Raw genomic sequence first — 17,139 nt, 5'->3', positions numbered from 1 at the left:
ATACTCAGGTCGACACAGACATACCATTTATAACATGTTTGTTCCTGTTGTTCCGGGCAATGCTAATAGCTAGTGCTGTCCTTCAGCCTTCAACCCCGTAGGAGTCCTGGTGGCACAAAGGTTGATGACAGGAAGATTGGCAATTCAAACCCACCCAGCCACTCTTGACTTAGAAAGACCTGACAGCCTAGCAAATCTGAAGGAGCAGTTTTCCTAGAGCCTTTGGGTTGCTTTGTGTAGAAAATCCACTCCAGATCACCTAACCCAACCACCATCCGTTAAGAGACCACCCTTCATCTCCTGGCATGACTAGTATATCTTGCTTGATCTTATGTGCCCACATGTGCAGAACAAATTTGATTAATTTCAAAGTACACTACACACCATATGTTATTGCTTCTGGAAATCAACCATAACCTCAAAAGGGTAGCAAAGCTTCCGAGATGCAGAAAACATCCCCTTGTCCTACATTTCTAAATCAGATATATATTCATGGAAACTGCAAAACAGAAATGAAGTTAGTTAACATTAACGCACTTCACTTAGTTAATTCGTACAATTTTCACTCCTAGGTAGTTACGGTCACCGTTTACACTCGTGAGAATGCAGGCTTCGACAGATTTGGGACTAGCTCAAGGTGACACTGCAGCAAGCAATAAAGTCAAAATTGGAATCTGAAGCAGTGTCCTCAAGGTGCCCCTTCACCCCACCCTCCTTGCACCACAGCCACTGCCAGGGCAGTCAAAAGTCTGCCGCCGGGAAATGCATGACCCACAGCCATTCTGGGGCTCTGCGCCATAACTGCAGACACAACCGGTTCTCGTGACTCCTCACTCAGTTTTCACCCAAGTGCGTGACTGGGGGAGCAAAGGGGCCACGTGAGCCCTCCCACAGGCGCGGGACAGTGCCTGTCTATCCAAGGGCAAGTCACAGGTGCGACAACGTGCCAGGGCCGGATCCGCAGCCGCAGGGCGCGAGCTCCCCGCAGCGTCATCCGGTGGACAAGAAGTCAGCCAGGTGTGGCCCCCGGGCGCGGCGGGTAACCAGGGAGCGGGAAGTGAGGCTTGAGGCGCAGCTAGTACCGCAACACCGAGCCGTTAGGTCCGTGGAGGAAGAACGACCTCGGTCGCCGCCTCGGTAGCCCTACAGGGCGACGTCTGGGAGGGAGCAGGCGGCAGGCCGCCCAGCGCTGGCCGGTCACCAGCCAGCAGGACTAGGCGGCGGAGGAGGGGGGGGGCTCTCTCCCCACGTGGGTGACTCCGCCTGGGGGCGTGGCCGGCGGGGCCGACCTGGCCAATGAGCTTACTCGCCTGGCTCACCCGGCTGGGCACGCCGAGCCGGCGTGGGTTGCGTCACCGGGGGCGGGGCTCCGGGCCGGCGCGAGGCGCTGCGGGTCACGCGGGGCGCGGCGCCGGCTATAAGAAGCGCTGGCGGCGTGCGTCGCTCGAGTGATGGCTGCCGGCGCGCGCTGCGTGCTCCCTTCTCTCGGTCGCTGAAGGCTCCGTGGTCACTTCCCGGGCGGGTTGCGAGCCCCGCCGAGCCTTCCCGGTCGCCGCTGCTCTGGGCCACCTGCCCCACGAGCGTGTGCGTGCGTGACGCCCGCCAGCCGGCCCCGCCACCGGACTGCTCGTGTCCCGCGCGGCCCCTCGTTTCCTCCGGTGAGTGGGGCCGCCACTTTGGAAAGGCTTTCTTCTCCTCAGCGCCGGGCGCCGACGCCGCGGCCTCGGGGTGGGGGTGGGGGCGGCGGCGTGGGCCGGTCTGGGCAGCGCACCCCCTCCCGCGCCCGGCGTGGCGCGCTGGGCCGCCGCCCTCCCCCAGCCCTCCTTCCGCCCGCCCGCGGGCCTTTTTGGCGGTCCCGGGGCGGCGCGCGCGGGAACGGCTCCTTTCCGGTTTTCGCGGGCTGGGCGCGCGCGCGCGGGCCGGGTGGGGGTGGGCGTCCCCGGCGCCACATGCCGGGCCGCCTGTCGCGCCGAGCGCGGTGCACGCGGGCCCCGGAGTGACGCGCCGCTATTGTTGTCCCCCCCCACCCCCCCAGGATGAACTTAGGCCCATGCTCTTCTTCGCCATGGAATTCCACCCCGTGCTTGTAGCCCACCAGAGCCAAAGACCCCCCAGACCACAGACGCCCCGACGCAGCGTATAGCAGTAACTCCCCAGCTCGGTTTCTGTGCCGTAGTCGACAGTATTTAATTTTATATAATATATATTATTTATTAGAGTATTTTGATACCTCATCTTCTGTTTACACACCCTCCAAGCCGCGCAGTAATTCTCGTACATTCATTAAAAACAAAAGCCACTACGACTCTTGAGAATGGCATCTACCGTGGCCACGCTGATTACCAGCACTGTCGCTGCTACCGCCACTGTCGCTGCTACCGCCGCTTCTGGTCGGTTGGTGGACTACCTATGGATGCTGATCCTGGGCTTCATCATTGCCTTTATCTTGGCCTTCTCCGTGGGGGCCAATGATGTAGCAAATTCGTTTGGTACCGCTGTGGGCTCGGGTGTAGTGACCCTGAAGCAAGCCTGCATCCTAGCGAGTGTCTTCGAAACCGTGGGCTCCGTCTTACTGGGGGCCAAAGTGAGCGAGACCATCCGGAAGGGCTTGATCGATGTGGAGATGTACAACACCACCCAGCACTGGCTGATGGCCGGCTCGGTCAGCTCGATGTTTGGTAAGTACCTTTCAGGGAGGGGAGGAAGCTCGTGTGCATGGTGGGGGTGAGGGGTGCTTCCATTCTTGGACCCTGCAGGTCACTATTGCCTCCAGAATCCGGGATTCACACGATGGGATTGGAGCCCCCCCCCCCCCCCCCCATGTAAAACTTGACTGTTCCTTTCAGGTTCAGCTGTGTGGCAACTAGTGGCTTCGTTTTTGAAGCTTCCCATTTCTGGTACCCATTGTATCGTCGGTGCGACTATCGGTTTCTCCCTCGTGGCCAAGGGGCAGAAGGGTGTCAAGTGGTCGGAACTGATAAAAATAGGTAGGTTCAACTCTTAGGGGGTGCAGGTCTTGTCAATGTATCGCTTGTTAGCCTTGGAAGGGCAGAGATGGTGTGGAATAGAAGGACAGATGGGAACTTTAAGTTTAAAAATGGAACATAGCAGTTATTACCTTGACTTACCGATTTGCAGGTGTTGACACTGTTTTCTTCATTCTGTTTCAGTGCTGTCTTGGTTTATCTCTCCGCTGCTTTCTGGTATTATGTCTGGAATCTTATTCTTCCTTGTTCGTGCATTCATCCTCCGTAAGGTAATCATTTTCCTCCCTGTAATAACTTTTCAAGCTAGGGCAGCATTCTTGCTAATGTTGTGTAGCCTTGGAAGATGAGAAGAAAAGTATTATCTGTGTACTTGTATGTTGTGTGCTCAGCAAGAAGCAAATTTTGATGGTTACCGAAGAAGGGAAAATGGAATAGGTACTGACTTGTTCTCAGAAAGGCGATAGAAGGGAAAACACGCATGCTTACTTAGAATGACTTTCTTAGCCTGGCCACTTTATTCCAGCCAACACTTTATTCAGACATTGAATTGAACGTTCGGGGCTCAATAATGTGCCCTGGAGCTTCTTCTAAGCTGCCAATTGTGGAGTAGTTTGGGTCTCTGCATCGTTCTTACAGAACTCGTTATCCCGACTCGCCTGGGTGAGGTCTCTGCCTCACAGAGAACCCTGCTTTCATTTCTCAGAATAGATAGGACAGTTGTCCCTTTCCTCAAGCAGCCATTTTATTTCCTGTCCACTTGAAAATCCCTCTGAGAGACCTGATCACATTTCCTTTATCAAGAAGTCTGGTGCTGGGAACAAAATAAACACACACAATGAGGGATTTTGTTGGCATGGGAATGAGTTTAAGAATAAACGCATTTTTCTCAGGAAACAAAGTTGTCTTTTGCTGAGGTGAATGGCTCTTAAACGGTAGAAATTTGAGTGAAGGGGAGATAGCTTAATCCCAAGAGGTGAGGATGTATTTAGACCCACTTGTCTGGTCTAGTTTTAAGCTTCTCTAGGGAAGGATTTGTACCATGTCTTTATAGAAACTTTATAACTAGAAAATGATTGTGATCACTTTGTTCTGTAACCTGAAGTCTGACAGAATGTAGCAGTTTACCTTTTGAAGACTTGAAACTTATGTAACTAGTTACTGTTGACTTGGTTTTGACTCATACCCACCCTCTGGTGGCATAGTGGTTAAGGTGTTGGCTTGCTAACCACAAGGGCAGCAGTTCTAAACTACCAGAGGCTCTATGGGAGAAAGATGAGGCTTTCTATTCTGTAAATATTTACAGACTCAGAAACCCACAGGAGCAGTTCTACCCTGTCCTATAATAGGGAAGCTATGAGTCAGCATCTACAACATGGCAGTGAGTGAATGAGATGATAAGAATTAAACTAATCGGCAAGGTTTCTAAGGAGCCCTGGTAGCACAGTGGGTTACCTGTTAGGGTGCTAACCACAAAGTGAGTAGTTCAAAGTTGCTGTGTGTTCTATAGGAGAAAGATGACACTTTTTTACTCCTGTACAAAGTTAGTCTCAGAAACCAACAGGCTCGACATTGCCCTGTATGGTTGCTTATAAGTCAGAATTGACCTGATGGCAGTGAGTTTGGTTTTGGCATAGGGTTTTGTGTTAGGCTGGGTTATCCAGAGAAACAAAACCATTGACACTCATGTATTAGAAAACTTTATATCAAGAAGTCAGCCCAGTGCAAGTGAAGTCCATCGGTCCAGTATTAGCTGGAGCCCTCTCAAGACTCATGCAGCTATAGGCTGTTCACGCAGAAAGGTGACGAGGGATGCAGGAAGACAGGCTGGGGTGCAGACAGAGGCAAGTGGACCTAAGATCAGTGGGAAGGTGGAAACGTGGCAGGGTGCTGACAGCTCTCAGGGCCGGACAGGCCACTTAGGGTCACCCATGGAGGTAGGCACAGAGTCCCGGCAAGCAGGAAGGTGTGAAGGGACAGAGAGAAAGGGAGGTGGTCCCCAGTGTCTCATAAAAGGTCACATCTCCCAGGAGGCATTGTCAGGCTCACCTTTGTCCTGTGGAGCAGCTAGGGCAGCGGGTCTCAACCTGGGAGTCGAACAACCCTTTCACAGGGGTCGCCCAAGACCAAATTTCTGATATAGTCGGAAAATACTATAAAAATTGGTATTTTTTGCACTATCTACTGTGAAGGATTGGACCCAAACAATATATTTGAGATATACTTGTATATAGAACCCTCATGAATTTAAATCTTTGGAGGGTGAGGGCAAGTGGATGCATTGGGTTAAATGTTGGACTGCCTCTAATTGTGTTAGAGGTTCAGACCTAGCCACTCCACGTGAGAGGAGTGAAGCTGCTCCTGTCAAGATGGAAGGGTTCGGAAGCATGAAGGAGCAATTGTACTCTGTCCTTTAACATTGCTGAGTTAGAATCGACTCAATAGCAACGGGTCATTTGGTTTGTTTTGCAAGAGATCCTGTTGCACAGTGATTTTTCAAGCTGTTAGCGAAAGGCCACAGTGGTGGCCCACCAGTGGCTCTGGAAGGACGTGGCTGTACAGGTTGCATTCTTGGGACCCTATGAAGGTTGTGCTCTGTTTTACAGGGTTGCCCTGAATCATGAGTAACTCCATGGCAATGAGTTTGGGTTTAAATCTCTTGGAGAAGATCCCGTGAAAGTATGGATAGACGTTAGAAGATAAGATACCTCGGGTTTATAACCTTGGGAAGAGTCCTGGTGGCCTAGTAACTAGTTTGGCTGCTAACTGCAAGGGCAGCAGTGTGAGACCACCATTGGGTGCTCTCTTGGAGAACACGACGCTTTGTGCTCCCGTGGAGTTGCACTGCCCTATAGGGTCACCAGGAGTCGGCGCTTTGATTTGATGGCAGTGTGTTTGGTTCTTGAAAACTTTGCTGACTACCCTCACTGCCGTTGGGTTGATTGTGACTCACAGTAACCATATAGGACAGAGTAGAACTGCTTCTAAGGCAGTGGTTCTCAACCTTCCTAATGCTGTGACCCTTTCATACAGGTCCTCATGTTGTGGTGACCCCCCCCCAACCATAAAATTATTTTTGTTGCTACTCATCACTAATTTTGCTACTGTTAATGAATCGGGCAACCCCTGTGAAAGGGTCGTTTGACCCCCAAAGGGGTCACGACCCATGGGTTGAGAACTGCTGTTCGAGCGTTTCCCATTGTGCATTTTGACAGGAGCCGATGGCCTCATCTTTTCCCTTGGAGCAGCTAGTGGGATTGAGGTGAGAGCCCAGTGCTAGGCCACAGGACCTCCTTACGTAGTATGACTGACATTGATAAAACATTACTCAGACGTTCTTAGCCATTCCTAGGTTCTAGAGTATTGGATTTGCTTTGATGATTTCATCATCTTTTCTCTTAGCTGATGGACAAACCACAAACAGTGGATAGAGAAGTTTTATTCTGTGAAGCCTATTGATTTGAAACGGCACCCAAATCACAAATGAGTCTATGCCTGAGCCTTTTCTGTTTTCATTTTTATGCTGCTACCTCATTCTGTCCCCAAGTATTGATTATTTTTATCAGAAACTTTACACTTCAGGTTCTCTATGCTCTGTCCCTGTGCTCCCTCTCCCCGCCCCCATTTCTCATGGTAACTATGATTGAGAGAATATTAAACCATTAAGCTAATGCCCTGGTGGCTTAGTTGTTACACCAGCTACTCAGCAAGAGATAAATGAGGCTTTCTATTCTCATAAAGAGTTAGAATCTCAGAAACCCACAGGGCCAGTTCTGCCCTGTTCTTGAGGGTCACTGTGATTTGGAATTGACCTGGTGACAGTGAGTTTTTGGTTTTTAGTTATTTAAGTTTGTTCTCTTCCTGTAGAATTAACGCACATTCCTTTTAAGTGGAACTCTTGTCATTTCCAGTCACACTGGCCTCCTAGCTGTTGTATTTGCTAGGATACCCGTCTGGATAATTAACCAGGGGGCCTGCTGTTGTGTCCCCTTAGTGATTTACAAGGTTGTTGACTTACACCTCTTTCTCCAGTGATGCTCATTCCCTGACTGGCCTCACCTCTGAATGAAAACGTGCCCCGCCTTCGATCACTGTCTTTAGCCATTTTTTTTAATAGTACTTGTTAGTGCTTACCATTCTCGAATGCGAATGTTCTGTGATGCAGCTGTATTCTGGTGCTCAGAATGGTGTTTGTCACAGCTGTATGAGTGGATGAGCTAACATGGTTGGTTTTTGTCTTAGCACTCCGGTAAAGCATCATGGTGTATTTGTTGCAGATGTGGTGTCCTATAGACTTTATCTTTTAAAAATTCCATAAAATCACATGAAATAGTGTCCTGACATCTCATGGTTGTTATATTGACATCTTCCAAAAACGTGTAGAATGTTTTTATGTATGAACTTGAATTTCTTTATTTAAACAGTTTTATTGGCATATAATTCATAAGTCATATAATTCAATCGTTTAATCATAGGAAGAGCTGCACAATCATTGCTACAATCAATTTTAGAACATTTTCTTCATTCTTGTTCTCAGCGTTATTAGCTCCTTCTTTCCCCACAACCTCCCTTGCCATATCCCCAAGAAACCATGAATAAATACACTTACAGGCGCTCTAGATTTACCTATCCTGGGTTTTATATACAGAGAAACATTAAAAACACAAAGGAGACAGCAATCACAGTAAAGTAGAAAAACCACAATTGAAAATAAAGCAGAAAATATTAAAACCTAGACCAAATTTAAAATGTGTCAAAAGAGAGATCAAATGATAAAAATGCTACATTTCAACCTAACTATATCTCCCATAATCGATTTTTCAATGCTCTGTCTGATAAGGCTACCCATATCTCAGTTATGGTCAGAGGGAATTCACCGAAGGCTTAGTCTGTATGTGGACCCTGCAGATGGACTTTGGGTTTCCACTTTCATCCATAGCTGCCTTATGCACTCAGACTTGTAAGAAGAATTTTGACTTCTAGTGCCCTCAGAATGTAGGTGTGAAAATCTGATTATTCTAGACGTCATTAGTCATTGCTGTAGGTAGTGAGTTTATTTAAAATGACATGCATGCATGTGCACACACAAACACACAGGAAGACGGAATATGCTGGAGATGCCAAACCCTTATGGAAAGTTAAAAGAGAAAATGGGATTGGCTTTGGTAAGGAGGAAGACTTGCAGGAGCGTGTGCAAGAAAAAGTTCTGCCCTTGGAAACTAATGTGAAGTAGACTACTTCCTGACCCAGTCCTTTTACAAGATCTTGTGGAAATGGGTAAACTTTTATTGCTTTTAATGTTGATCCTGAATGGTGTTTTACAGGCAGATCCAGTTCCGAATGGTTTGAGAGGGTTGCCAATATTCTATGCCTGCACAATTGGAGTGAATCTCTTTTCCATCATGTATACGGGAGCACCTTGTAAGTACATACTGAAACGTTTAAATGTGAATTTCACATGGTTTATAAAACTTGCATTAAATGCCCGATTTACCCCTTTTTGCTTTACAGGGCTGAAATCTCCTAGAAGGTGGCTGGCCTGCGCCCATTTCAGAAGGCTGCAGGCTAGTGTATGCTGACTTAACCTAGATAGGTTTTCAACCAGAGACCTGCTCAGATTCTAAATCAGTACAGACCTTTCCTCTTTAGTCTTCACAGGACCCACCGATCATTTGACCTTCTCCTTCTCTTTCTTCTACTCTCAAAGCGCCAGTTGACACTGAAGAGGCGCTAGTTGTGTTTGGTCTTCAACAGCCAGCCCTTTAGGACTAGTTAAATGGATTTCGATTTTTCTTTCCCAAGTGGAGCTACTTTTATTTCTAAGTACTAAATTTACTTCCTGAATCTGCTTGAATGAGAAGAGTTGGCATGTTTAACAGCTGGTCTAAGTGCACTTGGAAGAACTCATGCAGCTAACAGGATAAAAATAATTTATGAGAATGTAAGGATCAAAATGCTTACATTTATGCTGGGACTAAGGCACAGCATGGATTAAATCACAGCTGTATCTGTATAACAACAATTACCAAGGATGGATAGCTTGTCAGGCAGGCAGAGCACATGCCTTGGCTAGCTGGCTCTGTAGGCTTATTTGGATGGATGGTAGATTTTTCAATCTTTTGACTCACCCACTGGAAGGAAATACACTGTTGCCCAGGGCAGGCATGCTCTGTGGGGAGAGAGAGCTCTAGAGAGCGCTACCTAGATAATTGAAATAGTGTTAGGAATTTGCATATTATGTCTAATTTCACTCATTTTCAAACATTATATTTTTCTTTTAAGTAAATTTATTGGCTCTTACAGCTTATAACAACCCATACATCAATTGTATCAGCACATTTGTACATACATTGCCTTCATCATTGCCAAAACAGTTTCTTTCCACTTGAGCCCGTGATTTTTTCCTTTTTGGGGGTAGGGTGGGGTTTTTTTCCTTAATGCTGATCATAACTCACTAAATTTCATTGGGTTGTGACATTTTCAACCACATCTAAGTAATATCAGTGACTGAAAATGGAATTAGCTAAGTAACTTTAACCTTGTCTTTGTTTTCTGGAATAATTAAGAAAATTAGCCACTTTATGGGGCTATTGATCTCATTCATCAAATTAGGGGAGACCAGACTTTTTACTCTGAATGGTGTGTATGAAGAAAGCATTGCTGTGTGTGCATTTGTTTCCATGCTAAACAAGGAGAATCTCCCAAGATTAAGCCTGGATGGCTTATTTATGGTGGCAAGGTGCAGAGTTCTGTGAAATTAGAAACTTTTAAAAAAAATTAATCATTTTATTGGGGTGCTTACAAATCTTAAGATAACCCTCACATTTTCAATTGTTGAGAATAGGAACTTGAATATTTTGTTCTTTGTGGATCATTTACCAGGAAAACCAGTCTCTGTTTTTCCTCCGACTTTTGGAAAGTGGGCAGATTTACACTGTGTTGGAGATGGATGAAATTTCAAGTATAGTTCCGTTTGACTTACCTACATTATAAAAATTGAAAAAAAAAAGAAATTACGATAAGAAGGCTGTAGTCATACAGTTTCGGTTTTGGAAGAAATCTCAGTGTAATTGGATTTTAAAAGATTAATCATGAGACAGTGGAATTTGTTCACTACGTCATTTAGTTCTTAATAAAGTCCAGCCACCACAAGTGACTAGGCTGATTTGGGCTGCCGTACATGTCAGTGATGTTTCTTAGGTTAGTTGGATGGTCCTTGATTATCTGGACTCTTCGTGCCCACCACCAGACAGAGCTCTGTAAGGAATTTTATCTCTGACAGAATATTGGTAATAGCTTCCAAAGAGAGAATCCCTTGTTAAAAGCTTTTACTAAAGGATAGGCAGAGATAGGATAACTTCATTGGAGAATTTTATCAGCCTGGCAAATTAGGCCTTTTAAGCATCAGGTCTGTGTGTCCAGATGTAATGTGTGGCGCTGGAGTTGAGTCATGAGTGGAGAAAGTGGTAGGCAAATCCTCAAGATACAGTAGTAATCTTTCGTGCCTTCAAAAATGAAGGGAAGGGGAAAAAACCTTAGGACGTGAAGGGGAACTTCAGTCCTTGCAGGAATTGTAAGCGGGAGTGTAAGTTAACTACTGGATTTCTCTCACTAATGGAAAACTTGACTTGTTTTTATTGCTGTTATCACTATCTGGCACTACCCCCGATAGCAGCCGTGAAAGGTGATGGGCTGGCTTGGGGAACCCTCCGAATCCCAAGGAGGGTTGACACGTTACTGCCGGGGCTTCTGCCCTGTGGTTTTCAAGATGCACCATTTTATCTCCTAGTGCTGGGCTTTGACAAACTTCCTCTGTGGGGCACCATCCTCATCTCGGTGGGATGTGCAGTGTTCTGTGCCCTTATCGTCTGGTTCTTTGTATGTCCCAGGATGAAGAGGAAAATTGAACGTAAGTAACTGCTTGTCGCAACAAAATACAACTATTTACATGCTGATTTCTGTTGATTTGATCTCCTGTAAGAGTTTTTTTGGATAAATGGGCAGTGCAAGGACTCCTCAGAGGGTATGGTTTATTGCCCCAAGTAATGTTTGGTGCCGTGAGTCATAAGGGATACTGGACTTGGGTTGCAGAGACAGACTCAGACTTTCATCAGTGTTATTTTCTCACTGTACCCGAAACCGATGCAGTGGCATCGTAGCTCAATAGAAGTGGTGGCCTATATTAACTGAAAAGTGCAGGTGCTTTAATACAAAAATAAGAGGAAAGTACAGAGCATTTTTGGTGGAACAAATATTTATCCCAACTACTTATGAGTTCTCAGTAGTCACCATGCAAACAAGGTACAATATGCATGCATATCTGACTGTAGATCTGGTTAATTCTCAGGTTAATATCTCAAGTTATTAACTACAAATCCTAGAGGAAAACATTGTTAACTGGCAGGTGAGGAAATCAATCAGGCCACAGTACTTACACCTGTCTATTTAAATGCTGAGTAGATTCTGATAGATTTCTCGTTTAAATCTTATATTCCTTTCCTTGGTGGCTAAGAGCTCTTCGAATACTCTTTGCCTTTTTTATCTATGCAAATACATTGTTCGTGGTCTGGAGTGTGTTCCGTAGAAGCCAGGGCTGCACAGACTGCAGTGGTGGTAGGCAGAGTGCTGCGTCACTGCAGCTCAGCCGAAGGGCCTTGGAGAGGCTCCGCACGTCTGGCTGGAATGAGGCTTCCAGACTGCCTGACCTTGTTTTCTTCCTCCGTGTGTGAGAAGACGGCAAGTTTTGCTTGACTGTAAAACCTGAAAGAATCGCCCAGTACTCTGAGCATTGACACGACAGGCACAAAATGTTCCTACCTGGCATGGAATTTACACCAAGAAAGACTCTGAGATAGAGACAGTCTTTTTGAGAACAAAGAACTAGACATTAAAGTTATCCTTTTTAATTGACTACATTGAACTGTTTTGCTTGAGCTCTTGGGCTAAGGTTTGGGGGCATTCCTTTTAAAACAAAATAAGATGAACGAGGTGTATTCTAGGTGCTTGAGCAGCTTCCAGTGCTGCCTTGACGTGGCAGGAAGATAAAGACTGGTGGACGTCTCGGTTTTCTGATGCTGCTGTAAAAGAGACATGAACACACCAAACAGCAGCCAGTTTTCTCTGTTTGAGGGGACCTAGAAATCGTTAAGTCAGCCAGCTCTTCAGGGTAGACTTTTTGTCTGTTTCTTGGTAATTTTTGTCACTGTCATCTCGATACAGGACATCCTGCCCCCAATCTGCTCTGCTACCTCTGAAAGGATACTGATTTAACACACCTTGCGCTGATTTCTGCCACATGACACAACAAAGAAAATATTTCTCATACTTTGTTAGCTTTGTAAAACCCATTCTCAAATGTGTCTATAACTATAGTTTATAAGGCTTAGGATTTGCCACACATATTTGTGGGGTATGTAATTCAATCCATAACAAGGTTGTCAAGGTTGTGAGCTCGCAAACCTAAAAGAATGACTCTGGCTTTTTGCAGAAAACATTTGCCAGCTCTTGATAACAGGCTCTTCTGCATTGAGGGTATAATAAGATTAGTTGTAGACAAATAATAAAGCAGACAAGGACATTGTTCTTAGCCATAACTAATTTGCATGTGTTCTTAGATTTTCGAGGGGCTAGAGAAAGGGAGTCTCAGGTGAAAATTCGCGTGATCAGAAAGCCACCCTTCTTTTCCAGGAGAGATAAAGTCTAGTCCTTCTGAAAGTCCCCTGATGGAGAAAAAGAGCAGTTTGAAAGAAGACCCTGAGGAGACCAAGCTGTCTCTTGGTGACATGGAAAGTCGGGGGCCTGTTGCTGACATTAGCTCGACGGCTGCGCCCCTCCGGGCTGTGGTGGAGGAGAGGGCCGTCTCATTTAAGCTGGGGGACTTGGAGGAAGCCCCCGAGCGGGAGAAGCTTCCTAGCATGGACCTGAGAGAGGAAACCAGCATAGACAGCCCCATAAATGGTGAGTGGGGATCCCTTGAGTTGGGTGCAGGAAATAGTTTTTGACTGTAACGGCCTTTGATGCTCATGTCGTGCGTTGCCTTTTTGGTCTTGGGCAGGTGCCATGCAGTTTCCTAATGGAAACCTCGTTCAGTTTAACCAAGCAGTCAGCAACCAGATAAACTCCATTGGCCACTACCAGTATCACACCGTGCATAAAGATTCTGGCCTGTACAAAGAGCTGCTCCACAAATTACATCTTGCCAAAGTGGGGGACTGCATGGGAGATTCTGGCGACAAACCCTTGAGGCGCAACAATAGCTATACTTCGTACACTATGGCAATTTGTGGCATGCCTCTGGATTCGTTTCGTGCCAAAGAGGGTGAGCAAAAAGCTGAAGAGATGGAGAAGCTGACGTGGCCTAATGCAGACAATAAGAAGCGGATTCGCATGGATAGTTACACCAGTTATTGCAATGCTGTGTCTGACATCCACTCGGCCTCTGAGATGGATGTGAGTGTCAAGGAAGAGATGTCTCTGGGTGACAGAAAAGGAAGTGGGGGCTCTCTAGAAGAAGAATGGTACGACCAGGATAAACCCGAGGTGTCGCTCCTCTTCCAATTTCTTCAGATCCTCACGGCCTGCTTTGGGTCATTTGCCCATGGTGGCAATGATGTCAGGTTAGTAGACACTGAGTTTCTGTGTTGCTTTCTCTATTTTCAAACCGTCTTAGCCTTTTTTTTTTTTTTTTTTTTAAGACTGAAAGGACACGATGGCCGTGATAGACCATACAGGAGACCCTGATTACTCTGGAGAGAATGGGATCATAGCAGTGACTGAAGTCAAGTCTTACTCTTGAGAGGGGTCACAGAGAATGTGTTTAGCTATGTTTCTTGAGGTGACAAACATGTTATTCACGGAGACAGGAACAAGTCCTCCTGTAGTAAATACTAGCGTAGAAGATGAGCACACTCCATGGTCCTACGGCCTGAATGTACGTTGTTCGCCATAGTTCTGTGCTTTATCAACTTGGTTGGAACCCCGGAGTTTTCGGCTACCTGTAGAAGGTGACCACCTATGCGAACCTGCCCTCCACAGAAGCTGCTGATCTTAGTCTGGTTTTGTGTATGGTAGGGCGCCATAGTTTTTTTTGGCAGGGGGAATCATTAGCCAAGTGAGCTTAAAGGCTGAGCTTTAGATAACACTAGTCTTTTTGGCAAGCCAGGTCTTGATGGTTGTGTCTGAAAAGCCATCTTTGCTCTCTTTTTTCTTTGCAGCAATGCTATTGGTCCTCTGGTTGCTTTATATCTGGTTTATGACACGGGAGATGTTTCTTCAAAAGCTGCAACACCAATATGGCTTCTCCTCTATGGTGGTGTTGGCATCTGTATTGGCCTGTGGGTCTGGGGAAGGAGAGTTATCCAGACCATGGGGAAGGACCTGACTCCAATCACCCCTTCTAGGTGAGTGCTAAGAGGCCTAGGAGTGGCATAGTCTTAAGAAATTATGTAGTATTATAACACATGCATCATTCTTTAGATAAAGTGACCAAACTCAGATATGCAAGTTTGTTGATAGCAAAGTTTAAAAATTTTTCCTTACTGTATGGTCCTTATAAATGTGATCTTGGGTAACCACTGATCCTTTGAGGTCCAGTAGTCTAACTGAGTAAGCTTCCTGAGGAACATTTGTGTGCAAGAATGAAGAGCTGTGAATGTGTGGCTTGTACTGGTCTTGCCTTGGGGTCAAAGTGCAGACAGCCTATTTAATAATGGGCTTCCAGAGGGATTGAAAACCTCAATCAAACATTCGAGGAGAGGGGAGTGTGTGTCCATGGCTCAGTTTCACCGTCAGAGCACGGAGCAGAGAATGGTGTCAGTAGGAGTTTTGTCACCAAGCAGAGCAAAGCAAGATGACTAGCTTTTGAAGTGCCACCTTTTCAAATATCAAACTGAATGATTCACTAGTGTTTTCTTTTCCTTGTGGCGTGTCTGTGCAGTGGCTTCAGTATTGAGCTGGCGTCGGCCCTCACTGTGGTGATCGCGTCAAACGTTGGCCTTCCCATCAGTACAACACACTGTAAAGTAAGTCGGAATGTCGTGCATCTGATGACTGGGTCCAGAAATACAGGCTCTTCGCAGATAGTTCTATTTAGAAAGCTTATGCTATAGTTTTGAAGTGTCTGCAAGTTTAGGGCGAGCTGACTTTTAGAATCTTTTTAAAAGCTTACATCTCACCTATTTGTGTGTCTGCTCATTTGTGCTTAAGCAGCTAATGTGTACTTATCCACAGGGGCTTAAAAGTCATATACAGAGAACTAGTTAATAGTTGCTTGTAATTTTTCATTCTTTTTTTTCACTTCTACATAGCATTATTTATATGTTCTTTTGGGGCCCCATTCAGAGTAGTGTGTAGTTGTGGCTATCTTACAAGCCCATTTTCCCATGAGCTTTCTGGAAGGTCCCCTTCAGGGAAGGGAACCTGGTGAGTCGTCTTTTTTTTTTTTTGCCAGAACCTCTCCAGGTGATCTTCTGTTGTTAATCCTTAATATTTGGAAAATCTAAAATTTTAAATAGTTTAACGTAATTTATTATTATGTTAACATATTAAGAATTTTCAGTAGCTCAGGAAAAACCAAAAGGTTCTCATTCAATTCCTGTACGCACAGATTGAATTAGTGGATCTTTTTGTTACCTTCACCTTTCTAGTAGTTGCCTTCACCTGTTAGGAACCTGCTTCATGGAGTCCGACTTCGCCATTCACCTGGGAGCTCCTCATGTGAATAATTTCCATGTTTACCCACCACTTGCCAATTTGTCGTGCGGTGCAGACTTGCCAGTGTGTCGTTGGCACTTTGGGAACCCTTCTCCTTGATCTGTCTCTGTAGGTGGGCTCTGTGGTGTCAGTTGGCTGGCTCCGATCTAAGAAGGCTGTTGATTGGCGACTCTTCCGCAACATCTTCATGGCCTGGTTTGTCACAGTGCCCATTTCCGGAGTGATCAGCGCTGCGATCATGGCAGTCTTCAGATACGCGCTCTAGAGCGAGAGGCTGGCCCACCCTGCACCCGGGGAATGAATGACTACAGTGTTACAGGAGACTGACAAGAGGCCTTCAAGTGTGGGCGCCGGGGGGAGGGAAGTGTTACTTGTGCTATAATTGCTTTTGTGCTAAATATGACTTGTCTCAAAATTAGCTTTGTAAAATAGCCAGGTTTCCTCTGGTTCCTATCAAAGTCCCTTTCCCTCTGGGCTGTGAATTCCTGTACATATTTCTCTACTTTTTGTATCAGGCTTCAATTCCATTATGGTTCAATGTTTAAAAAAAAAAGTAAGAAATCACAGGTGTTATCTTCAGCGACAACCTCCATTCAGAGCCATTTGACAGGCGTGTGCTCTGCTTTGTTGATTTCACCAGCTTCTGCCCGACACACACAGGGACGTAACATAAAATTACACCGAAGCTCCCTTGTAGTCTCATAGAAATACAGGCAAATGCACTCTGCCTCCTGTCACAGTAGTGCGGGGTCTTGGCAAACGGGGGACCTTCCTGGAGGGACGAGAGTCTGGAAACATTGAACATTTAAGTTTGTAGTACCTTCTTTGAAAGCATTTTAACGACTTGTTGCTAAGAAGTAGGAAGAAATGACTCCCAGGAGTCTTGGTTATTTCTTTTAAGATTTCTGGCTGTGTGGGATGGATGAGTGAAGTGGAATGTACATTTGGGCAAGTTAAACGGGACAGCCTTCCATGTTCATCTGTCTACCTCTTAACTGAATAAAAAAACCTACAGTTTTTAGAAAACGTGTTTTCTGGTGTTTATTCATGTTTTGCTGCATGTGGAACATCGGGCTCCTGCGGAGTCAGCTCTGCAGTTTCTCCAAGGTGAGGATCTTCCAAGTGAGCTACTGCCAGCTTCAAGGTGCCTTCCTGTTACTTTCTTCTTGTTTGATCCCTGACATCTCCTTTCCTTTGTTAACAAAACAGCTTTATTGGCATCTAGGTCACATGCAGTGTACATCGCCACAATCAATTTCAGAACATTTTCTTCTTGTACTTAACATTGTTGGCTCCCCATTTCTCCCCAACCCTCCCTGACATGCCCTTAGGTAATTAGTAAGTAGTCCAGTTACTGTCTATAGACACACCCATCCTGGATTTTGTATATGGAAAATCTTTTAAAAAACAAACAGGAATGCTTTCTTTTCAATTGTGGGTTTTT

At 45.8% G+C, this 17,139-nt stretch overlaps 1 protein-coding gene across 1 annotated transcript; it reads left to right on the top strand.

Annotated features, from left to right (window-relative positions):
* Positions 1-1,428: 1,428 nt before the first annotated feature.
* Positions 1,429-16,721, top strand: SLC20A1 (solute carrier family 20 member 1). The gene is made up of 11 exons (XM_075563126.1): positions 1,429-1,658; positions 2,036-2,678; positions 2,847-2,987; positions 3,171-3,256; positions 8,309-8,405; positions 10,774-10,893; positions 12,672-12,941; positions 13,039-13,600; positions 14,198-14,383; positions 14,920-15,004; positions 15,808-16,721. The coding sequence occupies exons 2-11, from the start codon at positions 2,315-2,317 to the stop codon at positions 15,958-15,960; spliced, it is 2,064 nt and encodes a 687-aa protein (XP_075419241.1). The 5' UTR covers positions 1,429-1,658; positions 2,036-2,314; the 3' UTR covers positions 15,961-16,721.
* The last annotated feature ends 418 nt before the right edge of the window (positions 16,722-17,139 follow it).

This window comes from Tenrec ecaudatus, chromosome 11, assembly GCF_050624435.1.
Source record: "Tenrec ecaudatus isolate mTenEca1 chromosome 11, mTenEca1.hap1, whole genome shotgun sequence".
NCBI classification, from domain to species: Eukaryota; Metazoa; Chordata; class Mammalia; order Afrosoricida; family Tenrecidae; genus Tenrec; species Tenrec ecaudatus.
The sequence above is the reverse complement of the archived record's forward strand: the minus strand, read 5'-3'. Positions and strand labels throughout refer to the sequence as shown.